General features: G+C 46.4%; 1 protein-coding gene across 1 annotated transcript in view; it reads left to right on the top strand.

Annotated features, from left to right (window-relative positions):
- Positions 1 to 14,068, top strand: part of MSN (moesin) — a 74,599-nt gene that overhangs the window by 52,648 nt on the left and 7,883 nt on the right. The window contains exons 3-10 of the mRNA XM_087728150.1: positions 859 to 954; positions 2,267 to 2,541; positions 3,866 to 3,949; positions 4,420 to 4,566; positions 7,967 to 8,063; positions 8,525 to 8,688; positions 10,326 to 10,456; positions 10,543 to 10,703. Of these exons, the coding sequence (XP_087584276.1) occupies positions 859 to 954; positions 2,267 to 2,541; positions 3,866 to 3,949; positions 4,420 to 4,566; positions 7,967 to 8,063; positions 8,525 to 8,688; positions 10,326 to 10,456; positions 10,543 to 10,703 (1,155 nt within the window). The remainder of the gene's footprint in view (positions 1 to 858; positions 955 to 2,266; positions 2,542 to 3,865; positions 3,950 to 4,419; positions 4,567 to 7,966; positions 8,064 to 8,524; positions 8,689 to 10,325; positions 10,457 to 10,542; positions 10,704 to 14,068) is intronic.

A 14,068-nucleotide genomic window follows, 5' to 3' on the forward strand; every position in this document is an offset into this window, starting at 1 on the left:
TCCCCCATTTTGGGTGTGCTTTTTTCACCCTCCCCAGGCTCCAGAGGCTTTATAGGAGCCTGGGGAGGGCGACAACAACCTCCCCCTCCCCCCCGGAGGTCCTCCAGGGGCTCCAGACGGACAAACCAGAAGTTTAGGAACAGACTTCTGGTTTGCTTATAGGGCCAGTTTTAGCCCTCCGGAGCCTTCAAGGGCCTCCAGGAGGCTTCCCTGAAGGCTCCGGAGGGCAAAAAACGACCCTACAAGCAGACCGGAAGTTACTCCGGTTTGTCTGTCAAGTCATTTTTCGTCCTCTAGAGCTTTCAGGGAAGCCTCCTGAAGGCCTCTGAAGGCTCAGGATGGATAAAACCGGCCCAAGAGCAAACCAGAAGTCACTTCCAGTTTGCTCAGAGGGTCGTTTTTTTGCCCTCCCAAGCCTTCAGGGAAGCCTCCTGAAAGCTCTGGAGAGCTAAAACCAGCCCTACGAGCAACCTGGAAGTCTGTTCCCAAACCTCCGGTTTGCCCGTAGGGCTGGTTTTCACGCTTTGGAGGTTTCAAGGAAGCCTCCAAAGGGCGAAAAATGGCCTCAAAAGAAGGCCAAAGTCAGCTGACCAGTATGCCTCGTGTGCCCTGACAAATGGCTCTGTCTGCCACCTGTGGCACGCATGCCATAGGTTCATCATCATGGTCTTAGAGGGTATTTAGGGCAGAGCTTGTTCCGTGCAAAAAAAACCGGAAGGAAGGGAGTCCCCCATTGTTGCTTCCACATACCTATGCCTGCCATTTGGCCTTCTTGTAGCTGTGCCACAACAGACCTGGGTTGTGACCCATAAGCCCCTTCCTCTTGTTCACGTGTTGATGTCTGGTTTTCATGAACAGGTGGTGAAAACAATCGGCCTGCGAGAAGTTTGGTTCTTTGGACTCCAGTACCAGGACACCAAGGGCTTCTCAACCTGGCTGAAATTAAATAAAAAGGTATGGAAGTACCTCTCATTTTATTTTCTGCTTCTGCCCCCCCCCCCCGCTAAAAAAGGGAGTTTGCTTTCTTGGGCAGAGATGAAACAGGTTTGCCTTTGTGAGGTTGGGCCCCCATCAGTCTTTGTTGAATGAGAGTCACAGATGATGCTCTCGTCATTCTCTGAGACAGGCTGCAGCCCCACTTCTGAATCTGGATCACCTCCCCAGCTTTCCTTCCATCTAGCAGGCTGCTAGGTTGCAGGTGGCATTGCCAGTCTACTGCTTTGTCCACCTGAGCACCTTCTACTGTGTTTCCCCCAAAATAAGACAGGGTCTTATTTTCTTTTGACCCCTAAAATAAGGCCTTATTTTCTGGAAGGTCTTATTATTTTTGGGGTGCAGGAGGTGGCGAGTGTGGTCACCTCATGGCTGCTGCTGTGTTGCAATATTTTGGGGGAGAGGGCTTATTTTTAGCGCATGGGCTCAAAAGCCCGATTGGGCTTATTATCCAGGGAGGGCTTATTTTCAAGGAAACAGGCTAGGTGTAGGACATTCAGCACCCAACAGTTTCAACCATGGCCCTTCCAGAAAGGCTACAATAGTTGGCAAAGGCTGAGCTAGAAATACTAGGCTAGTCAACCCAGTGGAACAGATTAACAAACTGTCCTTGGATTTAGGGCAGGCACTCCAAACTGGGCCCCATGGCTGGGGTCGTGGATAGTGGATTCAGAGGGCCTTCTGGCTTAGAAAGTCCCCGAAGGGCAATTTTTCGAAAGGCAATTGGACTTTCTTGGTTTTTCCTTGAAGACGTTTTGCTTCTTGCCTAAGAAGCTTCTTCGATTCTGACTGAATCGTGGAGAATGGAAGGATTCAGATTCCTTCCTTATATTCCAGATGATTCCTCCTATTCTCCACCATTCTATCAGAACTGAAGAAGCTTTTTGGGTGAGAAACAAAATGTCTTCAAGGAAAAAATCAAGAAAGTCCAGTAGCCTTTCGAAAAAGCGCCCTTGGGAGAGCCATGGCCTGGATGACTAGAGACTTCCTGGTTTAGTATTTGTCCCAGGAGTTCTCAGTTGTGATGCTTCTCGATTAGTTGCTCTTGCCACCGCCCCTGTGACACTCAACTGCTTGTTGGGGCGTGCGCATGCTCTGCACGCTGTGTGCGTATCTGCAGTGTGTCTTTTGGCATAAATACAGCTATAGAGCGCGGGTGGGTGAGTGGGCCAAACAAGCCACCGTACCGGTTGCTCTCAGCTGCTCCAGCCCACTACTGGTATGGCTGTTCTGGATGTGTTTTCTCACCTGATTTTGCCCCAATGCGCTGCAGGTGACAGCTCAGGATGTGCGCAAAGAGAGCCCGCTGCTCTTCAAATTCCGGGCCAAATTCTACCCAGAGGATGTTGCAGAGGAGCTGATCCAAGACATCACGCAGCGCCTCTTCTTCCTCCAAGTGAAGGAGGCCATCTTGAACGATGACATCTACTGTCCTCCAGAGACGGCGGTTCTCTTGGCTTCTTACGCGGTCCAGTCCAAATATGGGGACTTTAATAAGGAGGTTCATAAGCCCGGCTATCTAACAACTGACAAACTGCTTCCTCAAAGGTAGAGTGAAATCTGGTTGCGGTTTCCCCCTTTAAGTGCACAGCTACCATATTTTTCAGAGTATAAGACGCATCCTTTTCCCCAAAAAAGAGAGTGAAAATCTGGGTGTGTACACTGAATACAGCATTTTTGGCCTCCTGAAACCCCGCCACTTTTGCAAAAATGGACGTGCAGAGGGTTTGGGAGGCCTGCAAAGTGCTCCTGGGGGCTGGGGAAGGCAAAAATGAGCAAAAAATTGTCTGTTTTTTTGCTTGGTTTTGCCCCCCCCCCCAGCTCCCAAGAGCACTCTATAAGCCTCCTAAAGGCTATGCATGCCCTTTTGGGGGGCAAAATCAGGCCTGTTTTCACAAAAAACAGGCCATTTTTTGCTCGTTTTTACACACACACACACACACACAGCCCCCAGGATCACTTTTCAGGCCTCTCAACTCTCTGCATGCCCCGTTTTTCACAAAAAATGAGGCATTCAGAGGGTTTGGGAGGTCTGCAGAGTGCAAAAACCTTTTTTTTTAAAAAAAAATTACCTCTTCAAAATCTTGGTGCATCTTATACTCCAGTGCGTCTTATATTCTGAAAAATATGGTATATATTTTTATTACGAGCTTCATATCCCAGTTTTTCTGTGCACAGTTTGGACGTTATTCCGCAATGGATGAGCATCACCCTCTCCGTTTTGAGGTTGGGTGGGCCTCACAGTGCGCTCAGCTGTGGTTTGGTAAATAAACCACAATTAAGGGAATTGCCATATGGCATTCAGACACAAATGAAGTTGTGCTGAGCACAGTGTGTGAATGCAACCCAAATGCCTTTGGTGTGTGTTTTTAATTTATTTCTTTTCCTTAGTAAAATAATACTTAGGTAAAGGTTCTCCTCGCACATATGTGCTAGTCATTCCTGACTCTAGAGGGCGGTGCTCATCTACGCAGCGCTAGGGATTCGAACTGCTGACCGTTCTTGACGACAAGCTCAGCGTCTTAGCCATTGAGCCACCACGTCCCATTAAATAATAATTGGATCCCAAACTACTATCGCTTTAAGAGCTGTGAAAGAGACATTCTGAAAAATTGGAAAACTGTGTGAGAAGGAATAACCCTCGGGAAGTAAAGACCCGAGAGGCGAGATATTTAAAAGCAACCAGAGAGAGATTCAAGCCTTGGAGAGGGCCCCTAAGCAATTCCAGTGTTATCTGCAGCCCATGTTCCTGTCGTCTCTCTTCCACTAAGTGGAAACTTTTGAGGTTCTTTTCATGGTTGAACTTCATGTGGCTGAAGAATCTGTTTTTGCAGAGCTGTCCTAATATGTCTTCCATCTCTTTGCCTTTTAGAGTTTTGGAACAGCATAAGCTTAACAAGGATCAGTGGGAAGAAAGAATCCAGGTGTGGCATGAGGAACATCGGGGGATGCTCAGGTATGGCTGGCAAGAACGGAAGGTGCTTTTGTGGTTCAAAACAGAGCATTATTTATGACTTTTGCAAGTCCTCTTGTGAGGCATTCTGCTTGCAGGGGCATCTGCAAGGTATAATTATGTCTTAATGATGCATGGTGCATGTAAAAACAGTTGGCGCTTTGGCCACACTGTTGCAATCACATCTTGATTTTCATTTATGGCCTTTGGTTATCCATCTACCCTTAAGACAGATGGGAAGATTGATAAAATTGTCTCTGTGTGTCTCCATGCCCTAGCTGGGCTAGTTTGTTGTTACTGTAAAGCAGGCAACCCTATGCACATTAAAAGTCACAATGCTCCAAGCAAATGGGCAGTGCCCTCTCTTGGATGCAGTACCAACTGTTGCAAAAAAAAAGAGGATGTTCTTGAGAATGTGCCACCAAAATTACCTTTTAACATGAATCTCTGTTTTGTTTTCTTGGTCCTTCCAGAGAAGACGCCATCTTAGAATATCTAAAAATTGCACAAGATCTGGAGATGTATGGTGTGAACTACTTTAGTATTAAGAACAAGAAAGGCTCAGAACTCTGGTTAGGAGTAGATGCTCTTGGACTCAACATTTATGAACAGAACGACCGGTAACAAAACTATTCTTAATCTTCCAATAGAGTGCATGGTGGGATATGTGTGTGTGTGTGTGTGTGTGTGTCTGTCTGTCTGTCTGTCTGTCTGTCTGTCTGTCTGACAGAGAGAGTGATTGAGACAGGGGAGGGTTTATAAGAGCAGGACACAGCTGGATTTGACTAAGTCTCCACAGATGGTGACAGCCATCTTCTCCTTTGATCAACTAGATGAGGGGTCCCCAAACTTGGCAACTTTAAGACTTGTGGACTTCAACTCCCAGAATTCTTTTCTTCTTCATTGGAATTGTGCTAGACTGGGTTTTTATAATCTGGCTTTTCAAAGTTTCCTAAGCTTCTTGTGTTATTTTTCCCCTTGAGGATTCTTATCCATGGAACCCTTCTCAATCTGTAAATTGATTGAAATCAGCTCTCCCAAAGTCCAAGACTCTAGTTCAGAGGTCTTCAAACCTGGCAACTTTAAGACTTGTGGACTTCAGCTCCCAGAATTCTCCAGCCAGCTATGCTGGGAGTTGAAGTCCACAAGTCTTAAAGTTGCCAAGTTTGAAAACCTCTGCCACATTCTTGGGAATATAGTCTGCAAACAATTCTCTTTTCATTTTTATCTTATGTGGTTTTGGCATTGCTCTTGATAATAGGTTGCTCTATTGGCACTCTCTAGTCCTGTCTTAGTCAGAGTGACTCTCTGTGCTGGCATTGATTTGCCATTACTTGCTTCCAGTTCTCACACAATTCTATGAATCTACTGACAGATTTTTTTGGAATATTCATTCATTCATTCATTCATTCATTCATTCATTCATTCATTCATTCATTCATTCATTCATTCATTCATTCCTATAGCTGTCCAACTTAACTTGGTTAAATGTCTCTGGGTAGCTTATAATTCTAAAATTCTAAAATAATTAAAGCCATTTAAAAACATTAAAACAATAAAAAACAAGTGTAACTTGCTTTCTAATCCCAATGTAATTATTTCCCCAAAATTAAATTACTTCCTAGGCTCAGAGGGATTTTGTGATTCATTTTAGCTCTCATGCTCATTGTCCTTGAAACAGAAGTGAGAAATTTCCTCAGATTGAAGAAGAGGGTGGTGGTTGTTTTTGCTTCCTGTTATATGAAGCTAAGATCACTGCTTGAATTGTCTCTGTATGGTCTGTATCTTTACATACCTTCAGGCTGCAAGAATTGTTCTGGGCAATCTTAATTTCATATATCAAGCGACTTTTCATATAGATAGATTTTAATTATTAGGAAAAGTTACTCTTCTGGCCCAGATTTGTGTGCATGACCCTTGTCTTGTTACTGTGTTTCCTCAAAAATAAGATGGGGTCTTATTTCCTTTTGAACGCCCCCCCCCCAAATAAGTGCTTGGCCTTATTTTTGGGGAGGTCTTATTATTTTTGAAGTGCAGGAGGCATCGAGCATGGTCGCCTCATGGCTGCTGCTGCATTGCAATATTTTTTGGGAGGGCTTATTTTCAGGGGAGGGCTTATTATTTTTGAGGTGCAGGAGGCCTCTTAACCCCGGCCCGCAGATCAGCTGATCCAAAGAGGGCCAGAAGTTCTGTCTCTGTTTCTGGCACACTCTTGCCAGCCCTAGCATTGCTTGACCTGCCACTCTTTTTGGGGCCACCACTAAGAGAAGGGGTGCGATAGCTAGGGTTTGCAGGAGCAGCCTCCATGAGGCCATTCTTCATGGATGACAGGTGCATGTGTGCTGCGTGTGGCATGTTCCCCCTCCCCCTCAGGAAATGACAAGGACCAGCTGTGCATGCGGTTAAATATTTTAGGCGAGGCTTTATTTTTGGGGAGGGCTTATTTTAGCACATGTAAGAGCCGAGGTGGCGCAGTGGTTAAATGCAGCACTGCAGGCTACTGCTAGATCAGCAGTTCAGCGGTTCAAATCTCACCGGCTCAGGGTTGACTCAGCCTTCCATCCTTCCGAGGTGGGTAAAATGAGGACCCAGATTGTTGGGGGCAATATGCTGACTCTCTATAAACCGCTTAGAGAGGGCTGAAAGCCCTATGAAGCGGTATATAAGTCTACTGCTATTGCTATTGCTATTGCTATGTCCTCAAAAGCCCGATTGGGCTTATTATCCGGGAAGGTCTCATTTTGGGGAAAACAGGGTAGATGATGACACCTACCCTAGTGTAGGAAGCAACGTTGAAGTAAATGTCTTCCTGGTCTTTGTGGAGTGGGGTGGCTGCACAATTTGCACCAAAACAGAGGTCAGAGCACGTATAGGGCAGGACCTAACTGGCATTTTAAACTGAGCATTTCCACCTTACTTGCGATCTCTGTCCTTTTGGGTTTCAAGGTTGGATTGGAAGGCATCTGCAGGATAAGAGACAATACAGGGAATCCTTGACTTCAACCAGGGGTGAAATTCAGCATATTCTGACCACTTCTGGAGAACCAATAGCGGAAATTTTCAGAAGTTCGGAGAACCAGCAAATACCACCTCTGACTGGCCCTGCCCCCATCTATTCTCTGCCTCCTGAGTCCCAGCTGATTGGGAGGGAATGGGGATTTTGCAGTATCCTTCCTCTGCCATGCCCACCAAGCCATGCCACACCCACCAACCTCTGGCTGGCCCTGCCCCCATCTGTTCTCTGCCTCCCGAGTCCCAGCTGATAGGGAAGGAATGGAGATTTTGCAGTATTCTTCCCTTGCCATGCCCACAAAGCCCCTCCCACAAAGCCACGCCCACAGAACCGGTAGTTTAAAAAAAATGAATTTCACCCCTGCTTACAACCATTCATTTACTAATGATGGGAAGAGGCTGAAAAATGTGGCTTATGGCCAGTCAGCACAGATCCCCATGACAAAAGTGCCAGATTTGGGCTCTTGGCCACTGGCATGTATTTGTGAGAGTTGCAGCATCCCGGGGTCACCATTTGGGACCCTCCCATCTGGCTTCCAGTAAGAAAGGTCAGTGGGAGACGCTGGATTTACTTAACAACCATAGGATTTGTTTAACAACTGCAGGGATTCTCTTAACAACTGTGGCAAAAGTGGGTGCAGTTCAGTGAATCTCTACCTTGCAGAGCAACAGAAATTCCGGACCTAATTGTGGTGGCGAGGACTACCTTTATGCATATCACAATGACATCACACATACAATATGGATTATACCCTGGTCATCCTTTGGACTTGACTCCCGGCTTGGACTGGACGCCTCAGATGGCATCTTCTTATTTTGAGCTGCCATTCATTTCCTAGATCTGTTCAGCTACATAGTTTGGTCAATTTGGAATTTCCACTGACATTCTGAATCCAAACACTTTCATGGGCGTGAAATGTTTGGAGGGTGTGAACAAGCACAGGTATTTGGATGGCTGCAACTGTTCATTGAGGTTTAAGTTTTGAAATTACACATCCTCTTTCACAGGCTAACACCCAAAATTGGCTTCCCCTGGAGTGAGATCCGTAACATTTCCTTCAATGACAAGAAGTTTGTCATCAAGCCCATTGACAAGAAAGCCCCAGTAAGTTATGTTTTGCAACTTAACTGTTTTCATGTATTAATTTATTCAGAGATTAATTAAAAAGAAGTGGAAAGTTTAGATCAAATGAAATCAAAGACTTGGGACCCAGCCAGGGGTGAAATTCAGCAGGTTCTGACAGGTTCTGGAGAACCGGTAGCGGAAATTTGAGTAGTTCGGAGAACCAGTAAATACCACCTCTGCCCATTTGAGATACCTTGCTGTAAAAATTGCTGTCTTAGGACACACACTTCTTTTCATCCAACTGAAAGTTACAAAAGATACAAGAATTTTAATAGTGTGTATTGGTAGATGCTTGCAAAAGAAAATACTTGTTTGGAAATATGCTTAATCATCCTAAAAATTACAGCCCATGTAATCAAGTTGTGTCGTTACTTCTGGAAAAAAAGAGGGCCAAGGGAAGCTGCATTCAAGGCTAACCTTGTCCTTTCTCCTTTGCCAAGGATTTTGTCTTCTATGCTCCCCGGCTAAGGATTAACAAGCGCATTCTGGCTCTGTGCATGGGGAACCATGAGCTCTACATGCGCAGGCGTAAGCCGGACACCATCGAGGTCCAGCAGATGAAGGCTCAGGCACGAGAGGAGAAGCATCAAAAGCAGATGGAGAGGTGAGTTGACTGAGCACAGAGTGGCCCTCTGGCGAGGCCTCTCCAGCCAGGGATTCTCACAGCAGGACATGGGTCGGCGTCCAGAGCCTGCAGCAAAATCCTGCAACTGGGGTGTGATCAGAAGATTCCCAAGGGACAGATAGACAAGTTGCAGCAAGGAGAGTGGCGGCTGACTCTTTGATGCAGGAGCCACATAAAACAACCAAGTCAGATGTGGAGGAGGATGTTCCAGGGTGCTTTTTTAAGGGGGGAAGGTTTCAAGAACTCTCATTTCATAAAGTGGGGGGGGGGAGAGTCAAAGGCTCTTTGAGGTGGTTTTGAACAAAATCTCAGTGTAAAGACAGCCTGGGCTCCCTTGTATGCTGGAATAATCCTGCACAAAAGCACATTCCTACATTTTAGGGATGCCAAGTGATAAAGTCCTTTTTGGCTCCTCCTCTTGGAGGTCCCAGAGGATGGGGACCGGTGTTTAAAGGGACTTGGCAAAGACAGGGGAATCCCTGACCCCTCCCTCCATTAGCAGGAAAGGTCCTCCTGATCCTGCCAGGGGATTAAAGAATTAATTAAAGAGTAAAGAGCAGGTTCCTTCAGCTTTTAAAAATGTGGAATACCTGTTGCGGCCACCCAGAGAAACATGGTGGATTCTGAATTGAAAGTGTACAATCCCCAGCAGAGATCAGTTTTCCAAGCCGTATTTTAATTTGAGATGTGCAGATTATGCGGTTGGATTAAAAGATCTGGATGAGACAAGTTTGCCGAGTCTTCCTTTTCAGTTTGTTTAGAAGTCACTAGAAGTCGTCAGACAGAAATTGGTGGAAGTGAGGTCATCCATCAGAAGTATGCTAGGGGAATCCTGTATTGAGCAAGAGGTTGGACTAGATGACCTCTAAGACCATTTTCAACTTTGACTAGGTAGAAATTGCACATTGAAAGTCCTTAGAGAGGCTTAGCAGCCAATTTTGTTGTATGGAATGGAATGGAATGGAATAGAATAGAATAAAATAGAATAGAATAGAATAGAATTCTTTATTGGCTAAGTGCGTTTGGACACACAAGGAATTTGTCTTTGGTGCAGATGCTCTCGGTGTACATAAAAAGATAAGATACCTTCGTCAACAATCCTAAGGTACAACACTTAATGATAGTCACAGGGTACAAATAAGCAATCAGGAAACAATCAATATCCATATAAATCGTAAGGATACAAGCAACAAAGTTACAATCCTGCAGTCATAAGTGGGAGGAGATGGGTGATAGGAATGATGAGAAGACTAATAGGAATAGTAATGCAGCCTTAGTGACTAGTTTGACAGGAGTGAGGGAATTATTTGTTTAGCAGAGTGATGGCGTTCGGGAAAAAACTGTTCTTGTATCTAGTTGTCTTGATGTGCAGTGCTTTATAGCGTCGTTTTGAGGATAGGAGTTGAAGCACTTTATGTCCAGGATGCTAGGGGTCTATAAATATTTTCACAGCCCTCTTTTTGACTCGCGCTGTGTACGGGTCCTCAATGGAAGGCAGGTTGGCAGTCATTGTTTTTTCTGCAGTTCTGATTCTCCTCTGAAGTTTGTGTCTGTCTTATTGGGTTGCAGAAATATAAAAGAGACAGGCAATTGCTCCATGTTTATTTTCCTCTCAGGGCTTTGCTGGAGAACGAGAAGAAGAAGAGGGAGATGGCTGAGAAGGAGAAGGAAAAGATTGAACGGGAGAAAGAAGAGCTTATGGAGAAGCTCCGGCAAATTGAGGAGCAAACAAAGAAAGCTCAGCAAGGTGGGCAGGAGGGCTGGCCTCAGGATGGGCCCTGGGAGAGGAGCACTGGGGGGCAGAAGGGGTGACGCCTCAGCCTCTTTCTCCAGAGCTGGAGGAGCAAACGCGCAGGGCACTGGAGCTGGAGCAGGAAAGGAAGCGAGCTCAGGAGGAGGCAGAGAAGCTGGCCAAGGAGCGGCAGGAAGCCGAAGAAGCCAAGGAAGCCTTGTTGAAAGCCTCCAATGATCAGAAGAAGACCCAGGAGCAGCTGGTAGGTTGTCTGGGGAGAGCTCAGCCCCAGGCATCTGGCATGGCTTCCGAGCTGCCCAAATGCCAGGGAAGCCTCTTTGGTGGAGGGGGCCTGCCTTTGTGGGTGGACGATGGGAAGATCAGCTCTGCAGCCAAGGTGGCCGAAGGGGAGGCACTGCTGTGCTTCACAGGACAGAGAGTAGGACGGGCCTGGTGGACGAGAGCAGAGGTGTGCAGTATGAGGTTGTGCAAGTCCTGGAAAGCATCCCCCAAACACCTCTCAAAATGTTGCCCTTGTAGTAGAACTCTCTGCATCAGACAAAGGGAAAATGATTCCTCCTGTCCATTTTATCATGCATTAATGACACTGCCAGGGAGGCGGTGGCTCAGTGGCTAAGGCACTGAACTTGTCGAACAGAAAGGTCAGCAGTTTGTATCTCTAGCGTTGCATAATGGAGTGAGCTCCCATTACTTGTCCCAGCTTCTGTCAACCTAGTAGTTCAAAAGCATGTAAAAATGCAAGTAGAAAAATAGGGACCAGCTTTGGTGGGAAGATAATAGCGTTCCGTGCCCCTTTGGCTTTTAATCACGCTGGCCACATGACCATGGAGACGTCTTCAGACAACACTGGATCTTCAGCTTTGAAACGGAGATGATCACCGTCCCCTAGAATCAGGAACGACTAGCACATATGTGCGAAGGGAGCCTTTACCTTTATCTTAATGACACTGCCGTTCATTTATTTCACTGAATTTAATTTTAAATACTGTTTCGTCCAGGAGCCCAACCAACTTTCAAAGGGTAGCCCCTGACATGGTTTCCAAAGATGCACATGCCAACAGAAGATGTACTTTCTGGTGTGGGGCATGCAAAGACACCCCCCTCCCCCAAAAGCAGTTCCCTGCTGTGAGTCATAGAATGTGCAGGAGGCCCCTTTTTGTACTGGATCAGCTCAGGCCTCCTGAGTTGGACTCCCAACTCCTCCTACCAAAGGCTGCAGCTGATTAACAGAATAACAATAACAGAACAACAGAGTTGGAAGGTCCCTTGGAGGTCTTCTAGACCAACCCCCTGTTCAGGCAGGAGACCCTATATGATTCTGAATACATGGTTGTCTTACTTCTTCTTGAAAACCTCCAGTGATGGAGCACCCACAACTTCTGGAGGCAAGCTGTTCTACTGATTACCATAGTTTTTGGACTATAAGACGCACACACACCCCCACCAAAGTGGGTGGAAATGTCTGCACCTTATAGAGTGAATACAGGCCTCCCAAACCCTCTGCGCTTCCCGCTTTTCCCTCTGGCGTCCAGAACCATTCTGCAGGCTAAAAACGGATTCATTTTTGGCCTCCCAAACCTTCTATGCATCCCGTTTTTGCCCTCCCTGCAGGCCAAAAATGTTTTTGCCCTCCCCAGCATTGGGGAGGCTGAAAAAGGGACACACAGAAGGTCTGCAGAGTGCTTCTGGATGCCGGGGAGGGCAAATGCAGGTCGCGTGGAGGCCAAAAACTACTTTTTCTTGTTTTCCTTCTCTAAACCTAGGTGTGTCTTATGGGCCGAATAATACGGTAATTGTTCCCATTAACAGGAAATTTCTCCTTAATTCTAGGGTTGACCTCTCTTAATGATACAATACAATAGCAGAGTTGGAAAGGACCTTGGAGGTCTTCTAATCCAACCCCCTGCCTAGGCAGGAAACCGTACACCACTTCAGACAAGCGGTTATCCAACATCTTCTTAAAAACTTCCAGTGTTGGGGCATTCACAACTTCTGGAGGCAAGTTGTTCCACTGATTAATTATTCCAACTGTCAGGAAATTTCTCCTCAGTTCTAAGTTGCTTCTCTCCTTGATTAGTTTCCACCCATTGCTTCTTGTTCTACACTCAGGTTTGACTCCCTCTTCTTTGTGGCAACCCCTGAGATATTGGAAGATTGCTATCATGTCTCCCCTAGGCCTTCTTTTCATTAAGCTAGACATACCCAGTTCCTGCAACCGTTCTTTCACTCTTACTTCTTGTCCTGCCCTCAGATGCTTTGGAGAATAGATGGACCTTTCTTCTCTGTAACAGATTCTCAAATACTGCAAGGCTGCTGTCATGTCTTAATCCTTCTCTTTGTTAAACGTTCCCAATTCCCGCAAGCATTCATCATATATTTTATCCTCCAATCCCCTAATCATCTGGGTTGCTCTTCTCTGGACTCTTTCTAGAGTCTCAATTTCTTTTTTAAATCGTGAAGAACAAAACTGGATCCCGTATTCCGAGAGTGGTCTCATCAGAGTGCTATAAAGCAATATTACAACATGGGATCTTGATGCTGTCCTTCCATTGGTGCAGCTCAGGACTGCATTGGCCTTTTTGGGAGCTGTAGCACACTGTTGGCTCATACATGGTTGTCCACCAGAACTCCCAGATCCCTCTCACAGTTATAGCTGTTGAGCCAGGTGTCACCTATTCTCTATTGGTGCATTTGTTTTTCCATGTCTAAGTGTAAAACCTTACTTTTCTCACCTTGAATTTCATTTTGTTGTGGCCCAGCGTTCAAGTCTGTCAAGATCCTTCTGGATCTTCAGCCTATCTTCTTAATGAGGGGTGTCAAACTCAAAGCCTGGGGGCTGGATCTGGCTCAGGGGATGCTTAGATCTAGTCTGTGGGCCACCCTGGAAATAGCAAAGGCCCGGCCCATGGTGTCTCTGCCAGTGGAAACAGCTCATGAAGCCTGTGTTCGTCCCTCCCGAGCTCCATTTTAGCTGGCAGAGGGTTGCAGGAAGCCGTCCCAGCCAAAAACGGAGCTTGCGAGAACCGCACGTGTACCCCCCACCCCCAGCTCCGTTTTTGCTGGAAAGGGGTTGCAGGAGGCCGTCCCAGCTGAAAACAAAGCTCAGGAGCCTGTTTTCGCTGGCAGAGAACTTGGGCCACCACAAGTGCCCCCCTGACACAAGTGACATCATGCTGGCCACACACCCCTGGTCACGCCTACCACACACACACACCGAGGTCAAACACAACCCTGATGCAGCCTTAATAAAATCGAGTTTGGCAGCCCTGTTTTAAAGTGTTGGCTATTCCACCTAGCTTGTGTCACCTGCAAATTTGGTGAGTTCCCTTCTATCCCCTCATCTAAATCATTTATAAAGACATACTTTCCTCCATGTTGAAGCAGCTCCATGGAGGACTACGTGTTAATTGTGGTTGGCCAGTCAGTTACAAATTCATCCGGTGGTGATGCTGTCTCCAGAAACACTGGGATGGGAACCCCAAATCCTACCAATTGCCACCCCCACGTATTTGGACAATGCCATGCTAAGACACCTCCCCAGTCTTTCCCACTCCCACCCTTCCTCTCCACTTTGGCCCTCTCGTAGACTTATAAGGCAGGTCTGTT

Source organism: Thamnophis sirtalis, unplaced genomic scaffold (assembly GCF_051295495.1).
Source record: "Thamnophis sirtalis isolate CommonGarterSnake01/CBP01778 unplaced genomic scaffold, rThaSir2_p1.2 scaffold_13, whole genome shotgun sequence".
In the NCBI taxonomy this organism is placed as follows: Eukaryota; Metazoa; Chordata; class Lepidosauria; order Squamata; family Natricidae; genus Thamnophis; species Thamnophis sirtalis.